The 20644-nt window shown below is 53.9% G+C and overlaps 2 protein-coding genes across 2 annotated transcripts in view; both read left to right on the forward strand.

Annotated features, from left to right (window-relative positions):
* Positions 1 to 9970, forward strand: part of CREB3L1 (cAMP responsive element binding protein 3 like 1) — a 35177-nt gene extending 25207 nt beyond the window's left edge. The window contains exons 4-12 of the mRNA XM_058688792.1: positions 364 to 442; positions 2142 to 2299; positions 2974 to 3123; positions 3276 to 3334; positions 3533 to 3601; positions 5400 to 5499; positions 6416 to 6542; positions 8812 to 9079; positions 9258 to 9970. Coding sequence (XP_058544775.1) covers positions 364 to 442; positions 2142 to 2299; positions 2974 to 3123; positions 3276 to 3334; positions 3533 to 3601; positions 5400 to 5499; positions 6416 to 6542; positions 8812 to 9079; positions 9258 to 9294 — 1047 coding nt within the window. The 3' untranslated portion in view covers positions 9295 to 9970. The remainder of the gene's footprint in view (positions 1 to 363; positions 443 to 2141; positions 2300 to 2973; positions 3124 to 3275; positions 3335 to 3532; positions 3602 to 5399; positions 5500 to 6415; positions 6543 to 8811; positions 9080 to 9257) is intronic.
* A 9623-nt stretch (positions 9971 to 19593) lies between these two features.
* The window catches only part of DGKZ (diacylglycerol kinase zeta), a 43128-nt gene continuing 42077 nt past the window's right edge, over positions 19594 to 20644 (forward strand). Inside the window, exon 1 of the mRNA XM_058688798.1 lies at positions 19594 to 20105. Within this exon, the coding sequence (XP_058544781.1) occupies positions 19894 to 20105 (212 nt within the window). The 5' untranslated portion in view covers positions 19594 to 19893. The remainder of the gene's footprint in view (positions 20106 to 20644) is intronic.

A 20644-nucleotide genomic window follows, 5' to 3' on the forward strand; every position in this document is an offset into this window, starting at 1 on the left:
TGCTGACAGCTCAGAGCCTGGGGCCTGCTTTGGATTCTGTGTCTCCCTCTCTCTCTGCCCCTCCCCTGCTCATGCTCTGTCTCTCTCCATCTCAAAAATAAATAAAAACATTTTAAAAACTTAAAAAAAATAATAAACTACACTAACCACTTGACCATCATTCTCTTCTCTTAGGTCTGACTTGGCTTCTCCAAGCCTGAAAACCTGCCTCTGCTCCCTCTGGGCTGTGCTCGGAACACTGAGCGCCGCCGCCTCCTTATGTGCAGAGCAGACTGCCAGACTCAGGGGAGGGTGGGAGGTTGAATGGCATGGTGGGGACAGCCCCAAGGACAGCTGATGGAGACGGACCCATGTCTTCCTCAGGCCCCAGGAGAGATGACTCAGCTGCCAGTGATCAAAGCGGAGCCCCAGGAGGTGAATCAGTTCCTCAAAGTGACACCAGGTAAGTATGTCCGGAAGGGGACTCTGCCTCTCTCCAGTCTTGGGCAGACAGCATCCCTACTCCCTTGGCCCAGCCCACCCATCTCCCTTGACAACTCCCATCTCTCTTGAGAATATCCTTTCCTCCCTCCCCTTCACACTTTCCCTTCCTCAAGCCCCCTTCTTACCCAATCTACAACTGTCATCTCTGTTACTGACACTCTCTCACCCTGTTTGCTAATCCCCCTCCCATCATTCACTGATGATGCCCACTCTGTAGCCATCCATCCTTCCATCCATTTATCCATCCATCCATCCATCCATCCACCCAGTGAGTTCATTGTGCATGTCCCAGTACCAGGAGCTGGGGAAGCAGAGAGAGAAGACAGTTCCTGTGCCCAAGGAGATCAGAGTAATGAGGGCCAATATCATAGCAGCCAAATGGATTAAAGTTGGCAGATCCCAGGAGGCCTTGGAAGCCTCCCAGATCCGACAAGGAGGAAGGGAACAGAGGAAGCTTCTTGGATTGGCCAGAAGGAGAAAAGGCTAACTGAATCTTTCCAGTCCCACCCCATTAATCCATCAAACATTCATGAAGCATCTACTATGTATCAGGCCCTGGGCTCAGTAGCACATGCTTTAGAAGGATGAATAAGGCCCCAGTTTCACCCTCAGGTTGCTCACTTCCTTGGAGAGAAGACTCACAGAAGGCAGAAAGGGGCCACTGTGAAAACACATCGCCTTGTAGAGTGCCCTTCTATCCGTAAAGCATTTTTACAAACATTAGCTCATTCCATCCTCGTGGCTCCCTTCCAACAGGAAAGTGAGGCTGGGAGAGGCTAATAAACATGACTATAGGCCACACACCTGGGGCAGGTGACAGCAGAACTTGAACTCGGGCTCTCTGGCTCCAAGTTCAGGGCTCTTTAAGAGGCAAATCAAAGTCTGGGAAAGGAGAGAGGACTCCTGCAGGGGGCAGTTTGGGGCGGAGCCTAGAAGGATGCAGCTGTTCCTCCTAAGCCTCAGCCCAGAGCCTTCAGGTCTCCACACCTGCTATTAGCTGGGCTTTCTGTGCCGACCTGGGAGCTCTCCCTGCAGCTAGGCTCTCGGTCCTCATGGCTCTACCCAGGCTTCTTCCTGACCACCTCAAGCGTCAGTCTTCCTGATGCTGTGGCCACAGAGAAGCAACAGGGGCAGGAGGCTGGGGAGAGCAGTGCCCCTGGCTGGTCTGCCGAAAGCCCAATGCTGTCCTGTTACCCTGAAGTTGAAAGAGGAGCCCCTGGGGTTGATGTGGCTAAAAGTTTTGCAGTGGAAAAAAAGAAGTGACAGAGGCTGTTGCTTGCCCAGCCTGATCCCCATGGGTCTGACTGCGGGCAGATTCCAGTCACCTCTGGGGTTACCAAGCTGGAGGCTCAAAGGGTCTGGACCCTGTGAAGTCAGGGATGGGGGAGGGACTTCAAGAATCTCGCCTCCATGATATCCACACCAAGGACCAGGCTTAAGGGAGCCAGACCTCTGTGGCGTCAGAGATGGGATGGCACTCAGGAAGCAACTTCGGGGATGTCAGCTCATCTATGTGACATGGCAGAGGGGCTTGTGATGTTACAGCTGGTCAAGGCCCCAGTGTTCCGTTCCCCACAGTGTCAGGGCTGGCTGACCTCTGATGTCCAAGCAGAGCTGGGATGCAACCCTGCTAACCTGGATTCCCCCGCTCTCCCCAGAGGACCTGGTGCAGATGCCTCTGACGCCCCCCAGCAGCCACGGCAGCGACAGTGACGGCTCCCAGAGTCCCCGCTCTCTGCCCCCCTCCAGCCCTGTCCGGCCCATGGCCCGCTCCTCCACGGCCATCTCCACCTCCCCCCTTCTCACCGCCCCTCACGTAAGCAGCTGGGGGTGGGCTGACCCTAGAGGCAAGGAACTGAGTAAGTCCACCCTGTACATGACCAGCAGGGAAGGGTCTGGGGAGCCCCAAGCCTGATCCTCATCCTTATCAGAATTCAGAGAGGTGCCTGCCTGGCAGATGGGAGTGAGAATCTTTCAATCCTGCTTTGAGGTGAAGAGGAACCAGGTAGAGAGGTCCAAGAGGCCTGTCAAACCCACACTGTTGCCGAGCCAGGACTAGAACTTGACATTCCTGACCTCTAGGGGGATGGCCCAGGCTCTAGGAGGCCCAAAAGCCCCCAGGAAACATGGAGCTAGGCCCTGAGTCCTGGGATGAGTGTGGAGCCTCCCAAGTGGAGACTGTAGGGACATGAGGGGGCTGCTGCTTAGGGGCTCTGGGCAAGCAAGCTTTGAGGCTGTGGATTCCAGAATGGGATCTAGGGACACCCCCGCCCCCCACCACAATAATAGGCTGAGTGCCTAACATGCTGGGCTCGCAGCACTGTTGATTCATGTTATTGGATTTAATTCAGACCCACCCTTTTTCAGATTGGGAAACTGAGGCTAAGAGAGTCGAGTACCTTCCCCAAGTCACACAAAGAGTAAATGGCAGAGCTTGAACTGGAATCCAGGGCTGTCTGGTTCCTAACCATCATGTCGTACTTCCCACAGAAATTACAGGGGACATCAGGGCCGCTGCTCCTGACAGAGGAGGAGAAACGCACCCTGATTGCTGAGGGCTACCCCATCCCCACGAAGCTCCCCCTCACCAAAGCCGAAGAAAAGGCCTTAAAGAGGGTCCGGAGAAAAATCAAGAACAAGGTAAAGCATGAGCTGGACCCAGCCCCTTCCCTAGGACTTCCTTGGTGGGTGGGAGCCTCTGCTCCCCAGGTGATGCCAGCCCTAAAATTGAGGATCCCCAGGAAGTGGTTACGTGGCTATGGTAACCCCTGTTCGGGGGCTTGCCCCTCTAGATCTCGGCCCAGGAGAGCCGCCGCAAGAAGAAGGAGTACGTGGAATGTCTAGAAAAGAAGTAAGCATCCTGGGCAGGGTGGCAGGCCTGGGACCCACTCCCCAGCCTGCCCCGCTCTCCCTGGTCCTCTCTCAAAGGGCACCAGAGCAGAGGGCGGGGGAAGCGGGATGCCACAGGGAATGGTGGGACAGGGGTGGGGGGCGGGCAGCAGTGGGTCTGGAGGCTGCCTCTGAGCCTTTGCCTACTTGGCCCCCTCAGGGTGGAGACATTTACATCAGAGAACAATGAACTGTGGAAGAAGGTAGAGACCCTGGAGAATGCCAACAGGTGAGTTGTCCCACCTGTCTCCTCCCTGGCCCCCCACCCTTCTGCAGCCAGTGCCTGGCTCTGGCATAGCTCTGGGAGGCAGGAGAGAGACGGGGTAACTGAGTTCAGGATGACAGGAACCCTGCAGAGCCTGGGACCCCTGGCCTCCCATCCTTCTTCATGAGCACATAGCTCTATATGCTATGACAGGGCAGGTGCGACGCTTAAATGAGCTGATGTGGAACAGTGGCTTTCCAAGTGTGATCCCAGACCAGCAGCAGCAGCCCCTGGGAACTTTCAGAAATGCTTATTTTCAGGCCTCAAGCCAGACCTAGTGAACCAGGAACTCCCCGGGGAGGGCTCAGCAACCTGTGTTTTAGTAAGCCCTCCAGGTGATTTTGGTGCACCCTAAAGTTAGAACCGCTGGTGTAGGTGTTGCTGCTCAGGGTTCTTCTTACCAACAAACAGCATCGGCACCACCTGCAGAATCAGAATCTGCATTTCCACAAGATCCTTCAGTGATTCACAGGCACAATTAAGTTTGAGAAACATCAGCGTGGAGCCGGCACAGGGCCTGGTGGCCACATAAAATCACAGCCTGGGTTTTTTGTTTGTTTCGTTTTTTTTTTTTTTTTTTTTTTTTTTTTTATCCCATTCTGCCATGTTTGCGATTCTGGGAAAACCATTAAACCTCTCTGGGCCCCAGTTGCTTTGTCTAAATGGGGATTATAGAAGCTCTGTCTCACAGGATTTGTGTGAAGGTTCGATGAGACAGTGCAAGTAAAGGGCCCAGAGCTGTGCTTGGCGTTTGAGAATGCTGAATTCATGTCAGCTCTTCTTCTTCTTTTTTTAATGGTTATTCTGAATTCTTGATGGTGCCTAGCCATGAGCCCACAGTAGGTCTTTAATAATTATTTGCTGGGGTAAATTAAAATGACGTAGATGACAGCTGGTAATTCGCAGGTGCTCAACAGAAGGCTTTTTCCTTCTTTCCTCCCTTCTCCCCCAGCTTCTCCAGCAGGATCCAGCCACTCCCCTGATTGACCTGGAGAATGCCCCCCACTCAGGGAAGGGAGGCGGGAGTCCGCACCCCTCACCCCTCTACCTCTGGCCCAGATTCCTCTCTGGCCCAAAATAGGGCCAGGCCCTTGGAGCTATTTCGCCACCTGCTGTACATTCTGGTAACTGCAACCCCACTGCCCGGCTAGGTGGAGGAAAGCGATGGTTAAACTGTTACTCACCAAGCACGGGCTGAGTCCCCCCTGTGTGTGCCCGGAGGATTCCACGTTGGGTGGGACCCGGTCCTCGCCCTCAGGGAGCCCACAGTTAGTGAAGGAGACTGACATGGCAATCCGTAAATAAACGAAGTGCTGCAGGTGCTGTGATAAAAGCAACAAAACAAAATCAACGAAACCCTCACTACACACCAGACAGCTGCCACACGTGGCCGTCTTATCAGCTCAGGGAGTTGTGGGGTTCAAAGACAGGAAGGTCAATTTAGCTGTGGCTGGTGTAGGCGAAGAAAAAGGTGACCTCAGCCCAGGTGGGGTAGACCCTCCTCCCACCCCCACTTTGCTGAGGAGCAACCCTGAACTCCCATAGGGTGACCCAGCTATTCACTATGAGACAGGCCCCAGGTCCCCCCAAGCCACACCGCAGAGGAGCCAAGCGGGAGGTGACCTTTTCTGTCGTGGCTGAAATGGACACCTGGTGTGGAGGCTAAGGCTGGAGCCAGCCCAGGTGCACCCTGGGAGAGCTCCAGGAGGCAGAGATGCCTGCGGGGTCAGAGCGTGCCAGGTGACCACTGTGCCCTCCTCAGGACCCTGCTGCAGCAGCTGCAGAAACTCCAGACTCTGGTCACCAACAAGATCTCAAGACCTTACAAGATGGCCGCCACCCAGACTGGGACCTGCCTCATGGTAGGTGCTGTTCCCTCACCCCAGGGCCACACAAGGACAAGACTTCCCCAGGCTGGCTTTCTAGGAAAGCAGGCAGAGCTTTGAGGGGTTGGCCACATCACCAAGGTACACGATCCTAGTGCCTGGTGAGCTGGCTCCTGCAGACCCCAGCCTCTTTCACCAAGCCCACGGAGCCTTCTAGAACATGACCTTCTGTGATGAATTCTAACACCGTGTGGATGTGTAGTGGCTCACATGAACCCAGCTAGGGGATAGCAGGGCAAGTCCCTTGAGGAGGCCACTTCTACAAGGCCGCTGAGGAGGGAAGGGCTTAAGGAAACACAAGGAAGTTTGGACTTGGTTCTTTCTTTCTGGAACCAATAGCGAGGAGAAGGTTGAGCAAATCTCTAGAAACCCAAAAGAATATGCAGGGTGTGGCTCAGGCCTCTGCAAGACCCTCTTCCACTCTGTCCTGGAAATGTGCGGCCTGCTGCCCCCTGGCTGATCACTCCCCAGGCTCTCCGAGAGCCTCACACTGTCAGGTGGCAGTCACCCTGTGGGCAGGGCTCAGTTCCTGGTGCGTGACTCTCAGCTCCTCTTGTGAGAACCTGGTATGATGCTCTGTCCCCCTCCCTTAACCCCCCAAACCGCCACCTACTCCTTTCTCCCTGTCCTGATTCCTCCACCTTATAGGTTATAACCATGTTGACCACTTTCCTCTTTTTCTAATGCTGCCTATGGCGGTTCCCTACAATGAGCTGCGATGCTCTGAGCAGTCTCCCCAACCTTCTCCAGAAAGGGTAGAAGAGCCCACATCTAGGGGGTAGTTGGCTCTGGGTGCTGCTGTTTTGGAAAAACACAGAGCCTTTTATACCTATTGGTTTGGGGGCAGAAGGATTGAGGGTGGCTCTGACCACCGCTCTCTCTCCACTACCAGGTGGCGGCCTTGTGCTTCGTTCTGGTGCTGGGCTCCCTTGTGCCCTGCCTCCCTGAGTTCTCCTCCAGCTCCCAGACTGTGAAGGAAGACCCCGTGGCCGCTGACAGCGTCTACACAGCCAGTCAGAGTGAGTGGGCCAGGCTATGTTACCTGAGCCAGGCCATCTTCCCTCAACCCCAACTTCCAGACAGAAGCCAGACACGAGAATGGAGCCAGGTTCTGGGTGGGCGTTATCTTCTTCTGTGTCCTCATTTTGCAAATGGGGAGACTGAGGCTCCGAAAGGGCATATGATTTATTCAGTGTTGGTTGTAGAATTGGGACTCCAGGGAAGACCCCCTAAACCCAGCCCACCCAAGAGTGGCTCAGAGGGGCTAACAGGAATGTTCCCACCCTAGCCCTGACGAATTGTGGTACCGGTGGTCATGGGGCATCTGCTAGATACCATTAGTGTTTCATGAATGGGATGGCAAATGAGTCTCAGTTCAAGGGCCCTTTCCAATAAGATGGTGGTGGCTGTCTGAAGCACTATGTGAAGGACCCTGACACAGCACTCAGGAGCAGCAGGAATGTCTACCTTGGGCAGAAGAGGGGCCATGGTGGTGTGAGCTCAGATATTTACCGTCCCATAGGGGGTTGTAAGGTACAGTGGTTAAGAGCGGGGAGCCTCAGAGTCAGTCATACCTGCCGTGGCCGTTTGCTAACTGCGTGACCTTGGGCATGTGCCTTAAGCTCTCTAAGCATTAATTTCTTCATCTGAAACGCGGGAGTCACAGCTCTACTCTTACCAAGCACGGTTGTTGTGACAACTAGATGGCAAGGTGCACAAACACTCTTAGCACAGTGTCTGGTGTAGAGCAAGCACTTACTAAATGAGCACACTGCCACCTTTTCGAAGACCACACGAGAGGAGAGAAAAGGTATAATACGTGGGTGGCAAGGGGGAGAACTGGTAGAGGGTGCAGCAGAGAACAGTATGGATTTCCAGAGGCAGAAGATACTTCAGGTAGACCCACAGAGGAACTTTCTGGCTGTTCATCATTTTCCAGGAACGAATTTATCTAGCAGGGCAGGAGGAAGAGGAAACAGATGGGAGGTCAGAGAGGGAGGGGACAGGGAGGAGTGAGATTCAAGAAGGAGAGATACGCAGGGAGAATGAGCTAGACCAGCAGGGCCTTGAGGGGAGGAAGGGGTGGGGAGGGTTAGGGGAAGAGGAAGTGGAGGTGGTGAGTGAAAACCACTCCCTGGACAAGGGTGGCCTGAGAAGACAGGACAGTTGCTAAGGGAGGTGGACCACAGGGGTGTAAGGGCTTGCGAGTCACGTATCCATGTTCCAAGAGCAGAGGGGCTCTTGTATATTTGGAGGTAGAGGAAACCCCAGGAGAGGAAGGGATGGAGGTTGGGGGTGGGGGCAGCATTAATGAACAAAGCCAGAGTCAGAGGAGGCGAGGGAATGGAGGAGCCCCTTGCAGTGAATGCAGTGTGTGGCAGGCCCTGTGTGCATCTGTGGTAGGAAGTGGCTTCTGGAACTGGCTTTTCAGAGCTGGTGTATTGCTCAATTGCAGGCAGTGCCTTTCACACAGACCCTTAGGTCAGGGCCTGAGGGCTGGAGCCAGGCAGACCTGGGTTTGCCTCTCACCTCTAGCGTAGGCCAAGGTCCCCGATAAGTAGAACCTTGGTTACCTGTTCTGTGAAACTGGGCTAAAAATATCTCGCTCCCAGGAGTTTCTGTGAGTTGTTAGTGATTTGATACAGGTCAAAGGGCTTTGCACGATGCCTGGCACAAAGTAGATATCCAGGGGCGTGTGCGTGGCTCAGTCGGTTAAGCGTCTAACTCTTGATCTCAGGATTGTGAATTCCAGCCCCACACTGGGCTCCACACTGGGCATGAAGCCTGCATAAAACAAAACAAAACAAAACAAAACAAGGTCGATATCCAACAAATTTGTTTTCTTTTCCTTCATTTCCCTGAAGGGCATACTAGGGCCTAGAATGGGGAAGAGATTGATTCAAGGTCTCACAGAAAGTGAATAGTGGAGGTGGGATTAGAATCCAGGTGCAGATGCCCCGCCCCGGTATCCTCTGCTTAGGAAGAACTACTTTCTCAGAGTGCTTACTATGAACAGTTCCAATCACTTTCCCTATATTGTCTCATTAAACCACATCTACTTGAGGTTGGCTCTAGTATCCCTATTTTACAGATGAGCAAACTGAGGCTCAGAAAGGCTAAAGCAAAGGCCTGATTTGCCTGAGGTCATGCAAACTGGAAATGTTAGAGCTAGGATTCAAACTCAGGCCTGCAAGATTTCAGGACCCTCATCGTTAACTAGTGGGCCAGGAACGTGGCTGGGAGGAGGGGGCCTCGACAACTGAGGCTCACCCTGTGCTCTCTGTCTAGTGCCCTCCCGGAGCCTCCTGTTCTACGATGAGGGGGCAGGCTCGTGGGAGGATGGCCGCAGTGCCCTGCTGCCTGTGGAGCCCCCAGATGGCTGGGAGATCAAGCCGGGGGGGCCGGCAGAGCAGCGGCCCCAGGACCACCTGCAGCTTGACCACCTGGACAGCACCCACGAGACCACCAAGTACCTGAGTGAGGCCTGGCCAAAAGACGTCGGTGGAAATGGCACCAGCCCCGACTTCTCTCATCCCAAGGAGTGGTTCCGTGAGAGGTGAGTGGGTGGCCCCTTCCCTTCCTGGCGTCCCAGTCTCCACCCACACTGTGCCCTGGTCCCCGTGTCAGCCACACTTTCCCAAGGCCCCATCCCTCCCGCCTCCTGATCCAGCATGCAGAGGGGTGAGAGGGTCCTTCACTGGACAGATTCACCCTGATTTCTGTTCTCTCTCCAGGGATCTGGGCCCCAATACCACCATCAAACTCTCCTAGGCCGTGCCAAGACCCAGGACACAGGACGTACCCCCTGGCGCCCAGAAGAGGGGTGGTCTTGCTCTCTAACCCGGATCCAGCTTGTACCCCTGCCCCCTGGGCTCCCAGCCCAGGAGAAGGGGTTCCACTTTTCCCCAGACCTTCTTTGCCCCAATCTTTACCAGGGCCTTTCCTTTCCCCACCACAATCGGACTGTTCCCTTGGGCTGACCACTCTGTTCTCACCCCACCCTCCCACAACCATCCGTCCTTCTCAGATAAACCACTCACTGGGCTAACCCCTTCCTTTCTCATAATGACCAACACGACCACTGCCTCCCTGCCCCCCCCACAAACATACACATCAACATACCGACATACACACACACACCCCTCACCCCCGCCCCACTGTACAGAGACCAAGAACAGAAATTGTTTGTAAATAATGAACCTTATTTTTTATTATTGCCAATCCCCTAAGATATTGTATTTTACAAGTCTCCATCCTCCCTTCACCCCTCCCTTGTTTTATATTTTATGAAGTTAGTGCGGGCTTTGCCGTTCCCTGGCCCTCTCCTGGCCTCCCCTGCTGCTGCCCAAGCCGCTGGGCCTTTTTAATTGCCAAACTGCTTCGTCCATCAGCTCAGCACATGCTTTAAGAAGGCAAAAGTAAAAAAAAAAAAAAGATGCAGCATCAATTCCCGACTTTGTGCCTTTCTTCATGGGGGGTGGGGGGGAGGCGACAAAGACTGAGGGATGGGGGAGTGAGAAGGGGACGTTTATATTCCGACAGGGTCTGACTGGGAGCATGGGGATATGAGGAGGCATTTCTTCTGGGCTCCCTCTTCCAGCCGGGCGCAGGATTCAAACTAGATGGTCAAAAGCTTCTGCTATAATCCCGCCACCCCACGGCTCCTCCTCCTACTGCTGACTGTGGAGGCAGAGAAGCAGATGAGCCACCGTCTTGGCCTTTGGGGATGCGAACTGCAAGTGTCAAGCATCTCCTTGGACCAGACGCTGTGCCACACACTTCGCGTGCAGGACCCAGTTTGGTCCTCCTAAGACCTGCCAGCATTTCAGCTCTTGTATCCTTTGCCTCAGCTGGGTTGAAGGTACAGACTCCAGAGGAGGAAGAGCTGTGTTTGACTGACTCCCGGAGCTGCCACTCACCAGCTGTGTGTGACATGGCCTAAGGTGGCCTCCAAGCTTCCCGACCCCACACTCCCCCCACCCCGGTACACACCTGTTTAATCCCTTCCCTTAGGGTATAAGGGGATGTCACTCCCGTAATTAGGTGACCTTTTATAGCAATAGTAAAGAGATTTTGCAGTTGTAATTAAGATCCCAAATCAATTAATTTTGAGTGCATCAAAGGGGAGATTATCCTTAGTGGGTGTGACTTAATCAGGTGAATGCCATTTAAAAAGGGACTGGGCAGGGGCGCCTGGGTGGCTCAGTCGGTTAAGCGTCCAGCTTCGGCTCAGGTCATGATCTCACGGTCCGTGAGTTCGAGCCCCGCATCGGGCTCTGTGCTGACAGCTCAGAGCCTGGAGCCTGTTTCAGATTCTGTGTCTCCCTCTCTCTCTGACCCTCCCCCGTTCATGCTCTGTGTCTCTCTGTCTCAAAAATAAATAAACATTAAAAAATAAAAATAAAATAAAATAAAAAGGGACTGGGCAGGGGCACCCGGGGGGCTCAGTTGGTTAAGTGTCCAACTCAGGTCATGATTTCACGGTTCGTGGGTTCGAGCCCCACATCGGACTCTGCACTGATGGTGCGGAGCCTGCTTGGGATTCTCTCTCTCCCTCTCTCTCTGCCCCTCCCCCACTTGCACTATCTCTGTCTCTCTCCAAATTAAATAAACTTAAAAAAAAAATAAACCTTAAAAAAAAATAAAAAGGGACTGGGCAGGGTGCCAGGGTGACTCAGTCAGAAGCATCCAACTCTTAATTTAAGTCCAGGTCATGACTTCACGGTTCATGGGTTCAAGCCCTGCATCCAGGCTCCGTGCTGACAACATGGAGACTTCTTGGGATTCTCTCTCTCTCTCTCTCTCTCTCTCTCTCTCAAAAATAAATAAAGGGGCGACTGGGTGACTCAGTCAGTTAAGCGTCTGACTCTTGGTTTCAGCTAGGGTCATGATTGCGGTTCATGGGTTCAAGCCCCATGTAGGGCTCTGCACTGACAGTGTGGGGCCCACTTGGGATCCTCTCTCTCCCTTTCTGTCTCTCTCTCAAAAGAAATAAATAACGTTAACAAATAAATAAATAAACTTAAAAAACAAAAAAGGGACTGAGCATCTCCCGAAAAGAAATAGTACGGTGCTGGGGCCTTGAAGCACACAGCCATGTTGTGAACTACACAGAGGAGGTGGCCTCGAGGAGCTGAGGGCCCCAGAGCTATAGTGGCAAGGCATTGAATTCTGCCAACCACTTCAACAAGCTTGGAAGCGGACCTCAGCTCCAGATGAGACCCCAGGGCAGCCAACACCCGGACTGCAGCCTGGCGAGAGCCAGAGCTCAAGACGCGGCTAGGCTGTGCTCTGAGTCATGGAAACTGAGGTCATACATATGTTGTTTTAAACTGTCATGTTCCCCATGTTCCTGGTGATTTGTTACACAGCATAGGAAAGTAAGATACTATGTAACCGGAATCTCTCTGAGCTTCCATTTCTCCATTTGAATTTTTTTTTCCCTCGTTTATTTATTTTTGAGAGAAAGAGACGGAGTGCGAGCAGGGGAGGGGCAGAGAGAGAGACACACACGCAGAATCCCGAGCAGGCTCCAGGCTCCAAGCTGTTGGCACAGAGCCCGACCCGGGGCTCAAACCCACAGACTGTGAGATCGTGACCTGAGCTGAAGTCGGATGCTTAACCGACGGAACCACCCAGGTGCCCCACATCTCTCCATTTGTGAAAGGAGGATATAAATAACATCAAGGCATGAGGTGGTTGTGGGAACTTAGTGAGGTAAATTATATAAGGTGCTTAGAACAGGGCCTGGCCCATGGTGACTCCAAGAAAGATTAGCTGTGCATTTAGAGGCAGTATCAATCAGAGGGCTAAGGGCCAAGCTAGGGGTGCTATCACAGCACAAAGGAGGGTATCTCACCCAGACTTGAGCAGGAAGGGCTTCCCGGAAGAGGCGACATGGACTGTTGGAAGTGGTCAAGAGAGAGGAAAGGGTCTTTCCAGATAAAGGGGGCAGCCTGAGCAAAGGCCCCCAAGATGGGAGAGAGCAGGAAAACTTCAAGAAACTTCAAGGGGCGACTGGATGGCACAGTTAAGTGTCTGAGTCTTGATATAATGCCTCAGGTCATGATCTCATGGTTCGTGGGATCGAGCCCTCGAGGCATCAGGGTCTGCACTGACAGTGAAGGGCCTGCTTGGGATTCTCTCTGTCTCTCTGTCTCTCTCTCAAAATAAATAAACCTTTTTTTTTTTTTTTAAGTCAAATAGTTTAGAACAGCTGGATGGTAGAGAGCAAGGAAGCAGAGAGCTGAGGCCTGATTGGTGATCCGGGGCCAGACCCCAAGGGGCCTCGAACGCCTTGCTAAGAGGCATTTGCACTTTATTATACAGGCATGACACTTTCATACTCAGAAGGAGGGCATGGTGGTGGAGTGATGCCTACACTGGCCGCCCCTGGAAAAGCTGGACAAGACTGGACAGGACTATGGAACCTCAGAACTGGCCATCAGGCCCCATCCTCTCATCCTCTTCCTCCGCAGCCGCTTCTTGCCCACTTGATGGGGACTCCGCTGCCTGCTGCTGGGCATCAGTTATAACTGCTAGAGCTTTCAGTTCTCTACAGCAAGTCCATGAAAGCCTGGGCTCTCGGCCCCAAGCTGCTGCTGTTATTATCATTATTATTATTATTAAGTTTATTTATTTATTTTGAGAGAGTGAGCATGAGCAGGGGAGTGGAAGAGAGAGGGGGAGAGAGAGAATCTCAAGTAGGCTCCGTGCTGTCAGCGCGGAGCCCAGCGCAGGGCTCAAACTCACGAACCATGAGATCATGACCTGAGACAAAACCAAGAGCCAGGCACTTATTCAACTGAGCCACCCATGCACCCCTCTTCTTATTATTAACAGTAGCTTTCAGCAGACCTCTTTCCTGACATTCATCCATTCCCTCTATCAGTCTCCAACAAAGTGTCCTCAAAGGCGCTAGGCTGGTAGTCAAGGCTGGAAAGTAAACCGGCCTCGCGGCCAGTGTGATGGAAGGGTGAACAGAAGAGAATCGTGTATTTCAGATTGGGTGGGCCAAGGAGGGCAACTCAGAGGAGGTGGCCCTTGACTGGAGCGTTAAAGCATGGGTAGGAGTTGGTAAGGTAGAGAGGGGTCAGGGTTTTGGGGTGGAGAGAATGGCCAAGTGCAACGGCATGGAGCCATGAAAAACAGGGCCAGGACTGAAGGGAGGCAAGGGGGCCATTAGGTTGCAAAATGCATAGAGGTGCTTGTACCAACAAGCCTGAGAATGAGCCCTCCTTAAATGGTGCACCCAGGCACCCAACCTGCCTCACCTTACTTAGTTCTGGCCCTGATGAAAAGGATGGCCCTTTCAAGGATCTAAACAAACAACATTTTATCCTGAAGGTGATGGGGAGCTACTACATATTTTTAAGCCAGAGAGTGAGATCATCAGATCTGCCTGTCCCAGGGCTCTGCAGGGGGTATAGCAAGGGTGAGACAGAGTCCAGAGATAATTAGAAAGAATTATCAACGGCTTTGACATCAAATTGGCTATGGGGTGTGAGAACGAGGGCAGAGCCTGGGATGACATTGAGGTGTCCGACGTGGAGGCCATGGTGGATGATGAGATCGTTGGCCAAGACCGGGAATAAAGGGGGAGGAGCAGGTTTGGAGAGAAAAAGAATTCATTTCAGCACATCTCGAATTTGAGTTGCTTAGAGAATATTCACATCAACATGGAAGTCTAGGGCTTGGGAGAAAGGGATGCCAGGTGGAGATTAGGACTTTGTTAGCACCCAGGTGGTATGTTAGAGTCTTGCATGTACATAAAGGAAAGGGAGTTAAGGGCAGAACTCCAGGAAGATGGACAATAAGAAACAGTGGAAGAAGGGGAGTGAACCAGGAGGCTGAGAAGAAATGATTGGAGAGGGGAGGAAAAGCAGGAGAGGAGAGCGTCCCAGAAGCTGACAGAGGAGAGCCTCCGGGAGTGGAGCCCAGGGGAGTCCAATGGCCTCTGAGAGGTTGGGAAAGATGAGAAGAAGACAAGGCGTCTGCTCATTTTGACAAGAGGAGGTCACCAGTGACCGTGATCAGAGCTGTGTTGGGGAGAGCTGAGGCGGAAGTAAGAACAGGAGGGCTGGATGGGATGGGGGTGAGGAGACCCCGGGGGATGCAGGGGATTGTTTCAAGGAGCTCCACTATGAAGGAACAGAGGGTGGCAACTGGAGGGTGGACATAAGTGAGATCAAGAGCAATTTGGGGCTATTCTTTTTTTTGTTTGTTAAGTTTTTATTTAAAGATTTCCTTTTTTTTTTTTTTTTAAGAGAGAGAGCATGAGTGGGAGAGGGGCAGAGAGAGAGAGAAAGAGAGAGAGAATCCCAAGCAGGTTCCATGCTCAGTGCCTCAGCGCAGAGCCCGACACAGGGCTCAATCCCATGACCCTGGGGTCATGACCTGAGTCAAAATCAAGAGTCTGATGCTCAACCAACTAAGCCACCCAGGTGCCCCCTTCTTAAGCGTTTATTTAAATTCCAGTTAGTTAACGTACAGTATGATTTTAGTTTCAGGTGTGTAATATAATGATTCTTTTAGATGGGAGAGAGTTGACCATGGTTATTTCTAGAAGACAAAGAACCAGCAGAGAGGGAAGAAGATAGATGAGAGGCATGGGGCAAGGATCCATAGAAGAGATGGAGAGGTCCACTCTGGACCAGAGAGGCCCGGACAAAGGGAAAGCATTTCTGCAGATGCAGAATGTGTGGAGACAGGAAACTGAGGCAGCCTCCCGTCCTGTGGCTGTGAACCTGGGGAGCAATGGTGAGGGTTGGCATGGGAGTTGAACTGGGGGGAAAGGGGAAAGTTTGAAACAGCAGCTCAGAGGAATGGGAAACCAGGCTGACTTTGGGGGGGACCCTTCATCATTTATTCATTCATTCATTTAACAACGATTTACAGGGTATCCCTTATATGCAAGGCACCACACTAACATTGGAGCACAGACAAGACTCGGCTCCTGATACCCAAGGGGTTGAAATCTAGCATTCTCCTGTTGTTGACCAGCGACCATCTGCCAGGCATTGAACTGATCATTTTACGTGTCCCCATTAGGAATCAAAATAACCCTAAAGGTTGGGTATGTTTACAGACTGAGAAAGTGGGGTTCAGGGAGGTAAAATGACTTGACCAAGGTCATGCAGCTAGTAAGTGGCCAAGATGTTATTTGAACGCAGGCCTGTTTGGTTTTCATGCTGCCCCTCCAGCTCTCCAGCTCTCTCTCCAGTGCCCCTTCCCCTCTCCTCTAGATGCCCTTCCTCTCAGCCCAGCTTTTTATTCTTGCAGTAGTTCCAAGGATATTGCGGCTTCCTGGACGACTAACCCAGAGAGCCCAGGGTTTGGCGAACTGGTCTAAGTGAGGTCATCTGTGATCACCACCTCTGCCTGTGCATCCCATGCAAGGCAGTCTTTCCTGCCTATGTAAGGACGCAGGGTTAATCCCCTTGCACAAGCCACTTGTTGACTAACCACTCTTCAGGGCCATGTGTCACTGTCCCTAAGGGGGGGGGGGGGCACATCCCCCATGTGTCCCTGGTGATGGATCTGCAACCTTCACATTCTATTGTCAGCTGTCTTTGCCCCCTACCCACATCTGATGGCTTTCAGGGTGCCAGTCATCCTGTGCAGATTGCCACAACAAACCCTTTGTTACACATGGAAACCAAACCTCTAGAAGCAGGGAGAACAACTGTGGGCAATGCCTGGAGCTGGAATAGGCCAGGGCAAGGTTCCCATTCCAGAGCGCTGGATGGCTCCAGGAGCCATCCGGCCAAATTGGGGTATAACCGGTGCTCCTGGGTCACTGGGGGAGAGAGGCTGGGAACTCACCTCCAAAGGAGGCATAGTTTCTCTGTCATCAGAGTGGCAGCTAAGAGCAGAGGTGCTGATGTCTGTGCTGCACTTCAGTGTGTGACCTTGGCGAGTTACCTAACCTCTCAAAGCTTCAATGTCCTCATCTATCAAATAGTTCCCACCCTCATAAAGTTGCTGTGAGGGCTAAGTGAAAGCTTGCACACGAAGCTCTTAGCACAAGGTCAGCTATACAGTAAACATTCTAAAAGGCATTAGCTATTATTTTCTGAGCGCAGAGGCAGGCAGTGGGCTGGAGATGATCAGAACAGCTAGCGGCAGCTGGGAGAGGCCGCAGAAGGTGGCCAGACTGGTCAGGGGAGAGGCCTTCATTTTTCCCTTGGATTCTCAGGAAGTGAGAGCCACGGCTCAATGATAACACAGTCAGCAGCTGGTCCTAAGTAGGGGAGGTGTGAGGACGGAGGAGAGATGCTTCAGTTTAAAAAGGATTGAGTGGGGAGAGCTCGGCAGGAAAGAGCTGCACAAAAAAAACCAACGTGGAAACCCAGCAGCTAGGCAGCTGGTGAGGGAATGTCAAATCCAGATAGAACTACCATAACTCATGGTATAGGAGGTTACCCTGGGCCAAGCTGCTTGGAAAATTAGCAATCTCAAGGGCACACTGGGGGGGTGGGGGGAGACAGGTAGAGGGGCTCCCTCCCAATTACCCTGCCCCCTCCCCCAACAAGTGGGCTTCTTTAGAACTTGGATTTAGGGAGGAAGTTCCCCTATGGCCACGAAGTTTGATGCAGGGGCACCTGGGTGGCTCAGGTCATCATGAGCTCACAGGCTGGTGAGAGGGAGCCCCATGTTGTGGGGCTCTGCCCTAACAGGGCAGTGTCTGCTTGGGATTCTCTCTCCTTCTCTCTGCCCCTTCCCTGCTTGCCCTCTCTCTTTCTCTCTTTCTCTCTCTCTCTCTCTCTCTCTCTCTCTCTCACACACACACACACACACAATAAATAAATAAACTTTTTTAAAATAGGAAGTTTAATGCAATTCCATTTATTCCAACATGGAATTAACCCAACATGGAAGTGCCAGGCCAGGAGAGGGGTGGGAGGCGGTGATGAGGCAAGCCTGTTCCTGCCCTTTGGGAGTTTAAGATGATAAAAACGGGCAAACACGGGGCTGTTACTGTGTGGCAGGCAGCAAGGAGGAGTGGAAAAGGGTATGAGTTCTGCGGCTAAAAGACCTGGATTCAAATCCTGGCCCCACGATTCACCTCTTGAGCAAACAAATCACTTGAATGACATCACCGTGTCCTCATCTGTAACATGGAGGAAGTGATAATATCTACCACCCAGGGTTGTGGTGAGAATCAAACGAAATGTTAGTTATTGTTAGGGTGTGAAGGGGAGTGCCCTGAGAGAGGCCCAGGAAATAGTTACAGGGCTGAAGGAGGGAGGTGGCATCTGTTGCAGAGCATCAGGTAGGGGCTCATGGGGGATGCAACGCTTGAGAATGGCCTTGACTAATGGACAGGATTTTAGAGACAAGGACATGCTCTAGGAAATGGGAACAACCTGGACAAAGGCACAGAGGGGGACAGCCACTGTAGGCCTGGTGAGATTGGTGGAACCTCGAGCAGCTGACCCTCTTTGTAGCCCATTCTCCACCTCTGGGAGTCTGGTCCTTCCCACCTCCCTGGGCTCACGGTCAGTGGCAAAAGGTAAGGCACAGACTAGATAATACCTGGTGCAGACAGCAATGGGGCCTGGGAGGAAGGAGGGTGCCTTTGAACTGGAACCATCCAGGGGGACTTCCTGGAAGAGTGGGCGTTTGAGTAGAGCCCCAGAATGTGAAGTACAGGAGGAGATTTCAGGGGCGCCTGGGTGGCTCAGTCGGTTGAGCGTCTGACTTCAGCTCAGGTCATGATCTCATGGTTCATGAGTTCGAGCCCCGCGTCGGGCTCACTGCTGTCAGCCTGTCAGTGCAGAGTCCACCGCAAATCCTCTGTCCCCCTCTCTCTCTGCCCCTACCCCACTTACGCTCTCTCTCAAAAAATAAAACATTTTAAAAAACAGGAGGAGATTTCAGATGAACAATGCTGTACAGGCTTTATGCCAATTCCCAGAAAGAATAAGGAGCATAGATGACTGGAAGGAAATAGATGGGATCAGAGCATAGGATGTGGGAAGATCAAGGCAGACCCTGAATGCCAGGCTAAAGTATAGGCAAAGAGAGACCTTAAATACCTCAGAGAGTAAATGCTGTGGTCAAAGGCCAGCTTCAGAAAGATGAGTCTGGGGCAGTGAATAGGATGGGCTATATCTGAGAAGATAACCAGGGTCCCACCATCACCCAGATATAAGGTTCAGATGGTGAACACCCCAAGGACAAGAGGGGAGGGTGCAAGGGGGAACTACAGGATTTAGAGGGAGAAGAAGAGGGGGGAGTCCAAAATGGACTCCAAGAAGACTTCTAGCCCTTCCTTTCTGAATTGCCCCCCCCCCCCGCCCCCCATCGGCTTCTCCTGATTCATTCTTTTGGAAGACCCTGGCCCAGGAGCCTCAGGGGGCATAAGGTCCTAGGAGGCAGCTGGGCCTTGAGGCCACCGGGTTCCAGGGTCAGGAAGCCCTCCATCCCACCCCCACCCCCAGCTGGGTCTCTCTCCCTGCACTGTCCGGAAGAGCTCTAGGCCTATAGACAGTGTTACCCGCAATCAGGCCCGTCCCCAAATTTAATGCATCCCAGAACATGTTCCCTTTCCTGTGCCCTTCCCCAAATCTAATTGAGTCTCTAAATTCCCGTGGCGCCGACAGGGTTAAAGCCAGCTCATGTCACCGCCCCCGACCCCCCCCCCCCCCCCCCCCCGCCAAACCCCACCTGCCCGCCGCTTCAGCGAATGCCGGAGCCGGAAAGCGCGGGACACGGCGTGGGGGTGGGGTGGGGGGGAGTGGAGGGGGCCTCACAGCAGCTGATTGACGGGCAGGGCGGTGATTGGCAGCCGCCGAGCAGCAGGGTACCGGGGAGCTGGTGCAGGGGTGGGCCCTGGCGGGCGCCCCACACCCCCAGCCTCGGCCGGGGGCAGGGTTCGTGCCCACCGCCGGCAGCACCCGGATCGCTCCTTCCCTGCCCCGAGCCGGGCAGGCTGGGCGGGGCGGCGCCCTACCCCCCGGACCCCGCGGGCAGGCGAGTGTCTCAGAGGTGACACTCCGGTGCGCGGCTGGCAGGAGCGCGCTCGCCGCTCCTGCTCCGGCTCGGCTCGGGCTCGGGCTCGGGCTCCGGCTCCGGCCGTCCGAGGAGCGCCCCAGCGCGCACGACGCAGTCCCCTGACACCCGCCAAGGGACCCCCGGGGCGCGGGAGGATCCCCGCCGGCCTTCCCCAGGCCCGGCGCCCGGCAAATCGCTGCTCCCGTTGTCTGAGCCCCGGCGTCGGGAGGGACGTGCGGGCCCCAGTGCTCCCCCCACCCCCACCACCAGCCCTGCCCGCATCGCGTCCCCGGGCCCAGGAGGAAGGGAGACTGAACTTTAGCGGGGAAGCCCGAAAGGCCGCAGGAGCCGCGGGAAGAGGACTGCCGCGGGATGGCCGAGGGGCCGGGCGGCGGAGGGCCCCGCGGGGACGGGGCCGGCGGCGGCCGGGCAGCCGAGGAGGAGGTGGTGCGGCGGCGCTGCCGGCGAGGGGAGGAGGCGGAGGTCTCGCAGCCGTGGCCCGAGGGACCCCGGGGCATGGCCGCTGCGCCCCCGGTGGAGGAGCGGTTCCGCCAGATGCACCTACGCAAGCAGGTGTCCTACAGGTAAGGAGAGGGGAGCAGAGGGGAGCGCGACGCTTGGGACCACCCCCCTTTTCGGTCAACATGTACGGAGCACCCGCTGCTTGCTTGGCGCTGCTCTAGGCCCTGGGGATCAGAAACGACCACCAAGGGGTCTCTGCCCTCCGTATGCAGGGGGAAGGGGGTGCTTCTGGGAGCCCCTCTCTAGGTGAACCGTCCTACTCATTCGACATGGAATTACTGATGCCAAATGTGGACCGGACACTGTCCCGGGCGCTGAGGAGAGAAATAACCAAGACATGATCCTCACAGACCTCCATCTGCTGAGGAGATCCAGGAGATGACCCCTGGCCCTGCTTCTGGGGGAAAGAGGGACCCCCTACCGGTTAATAGGCCTTACCTGAACTTTTCTGTGGGCTGACTGTGTGCTAGGCACTGGCTTGTGGAAGTGGCTAAGGCATTCCCTGCCACCAGGGCTGAGACCCTGCTGCCTAGAGATGAAGAAGGAATGCCCTCCCAGAGCCCTTTGCCCCAACAAGTTCTTACTGTCATCCCCAGTGGCA

This window comes from Neofelis nebulosa, chromosome 10, assembly GCF_028018385.1.
Source record: "Neofelis nebulosa isolate mNeoNeb1 chromosome 10, mNeoNeb1.pri, whole genome shotgun sequence".
NCBI classification, from domain to species: domain Eukaryota; kingdom Metazoa; phylum Chordata; class Mammalia; order Carnivora; family Felidae; genus Neofelis; species Neofelis nebulosa.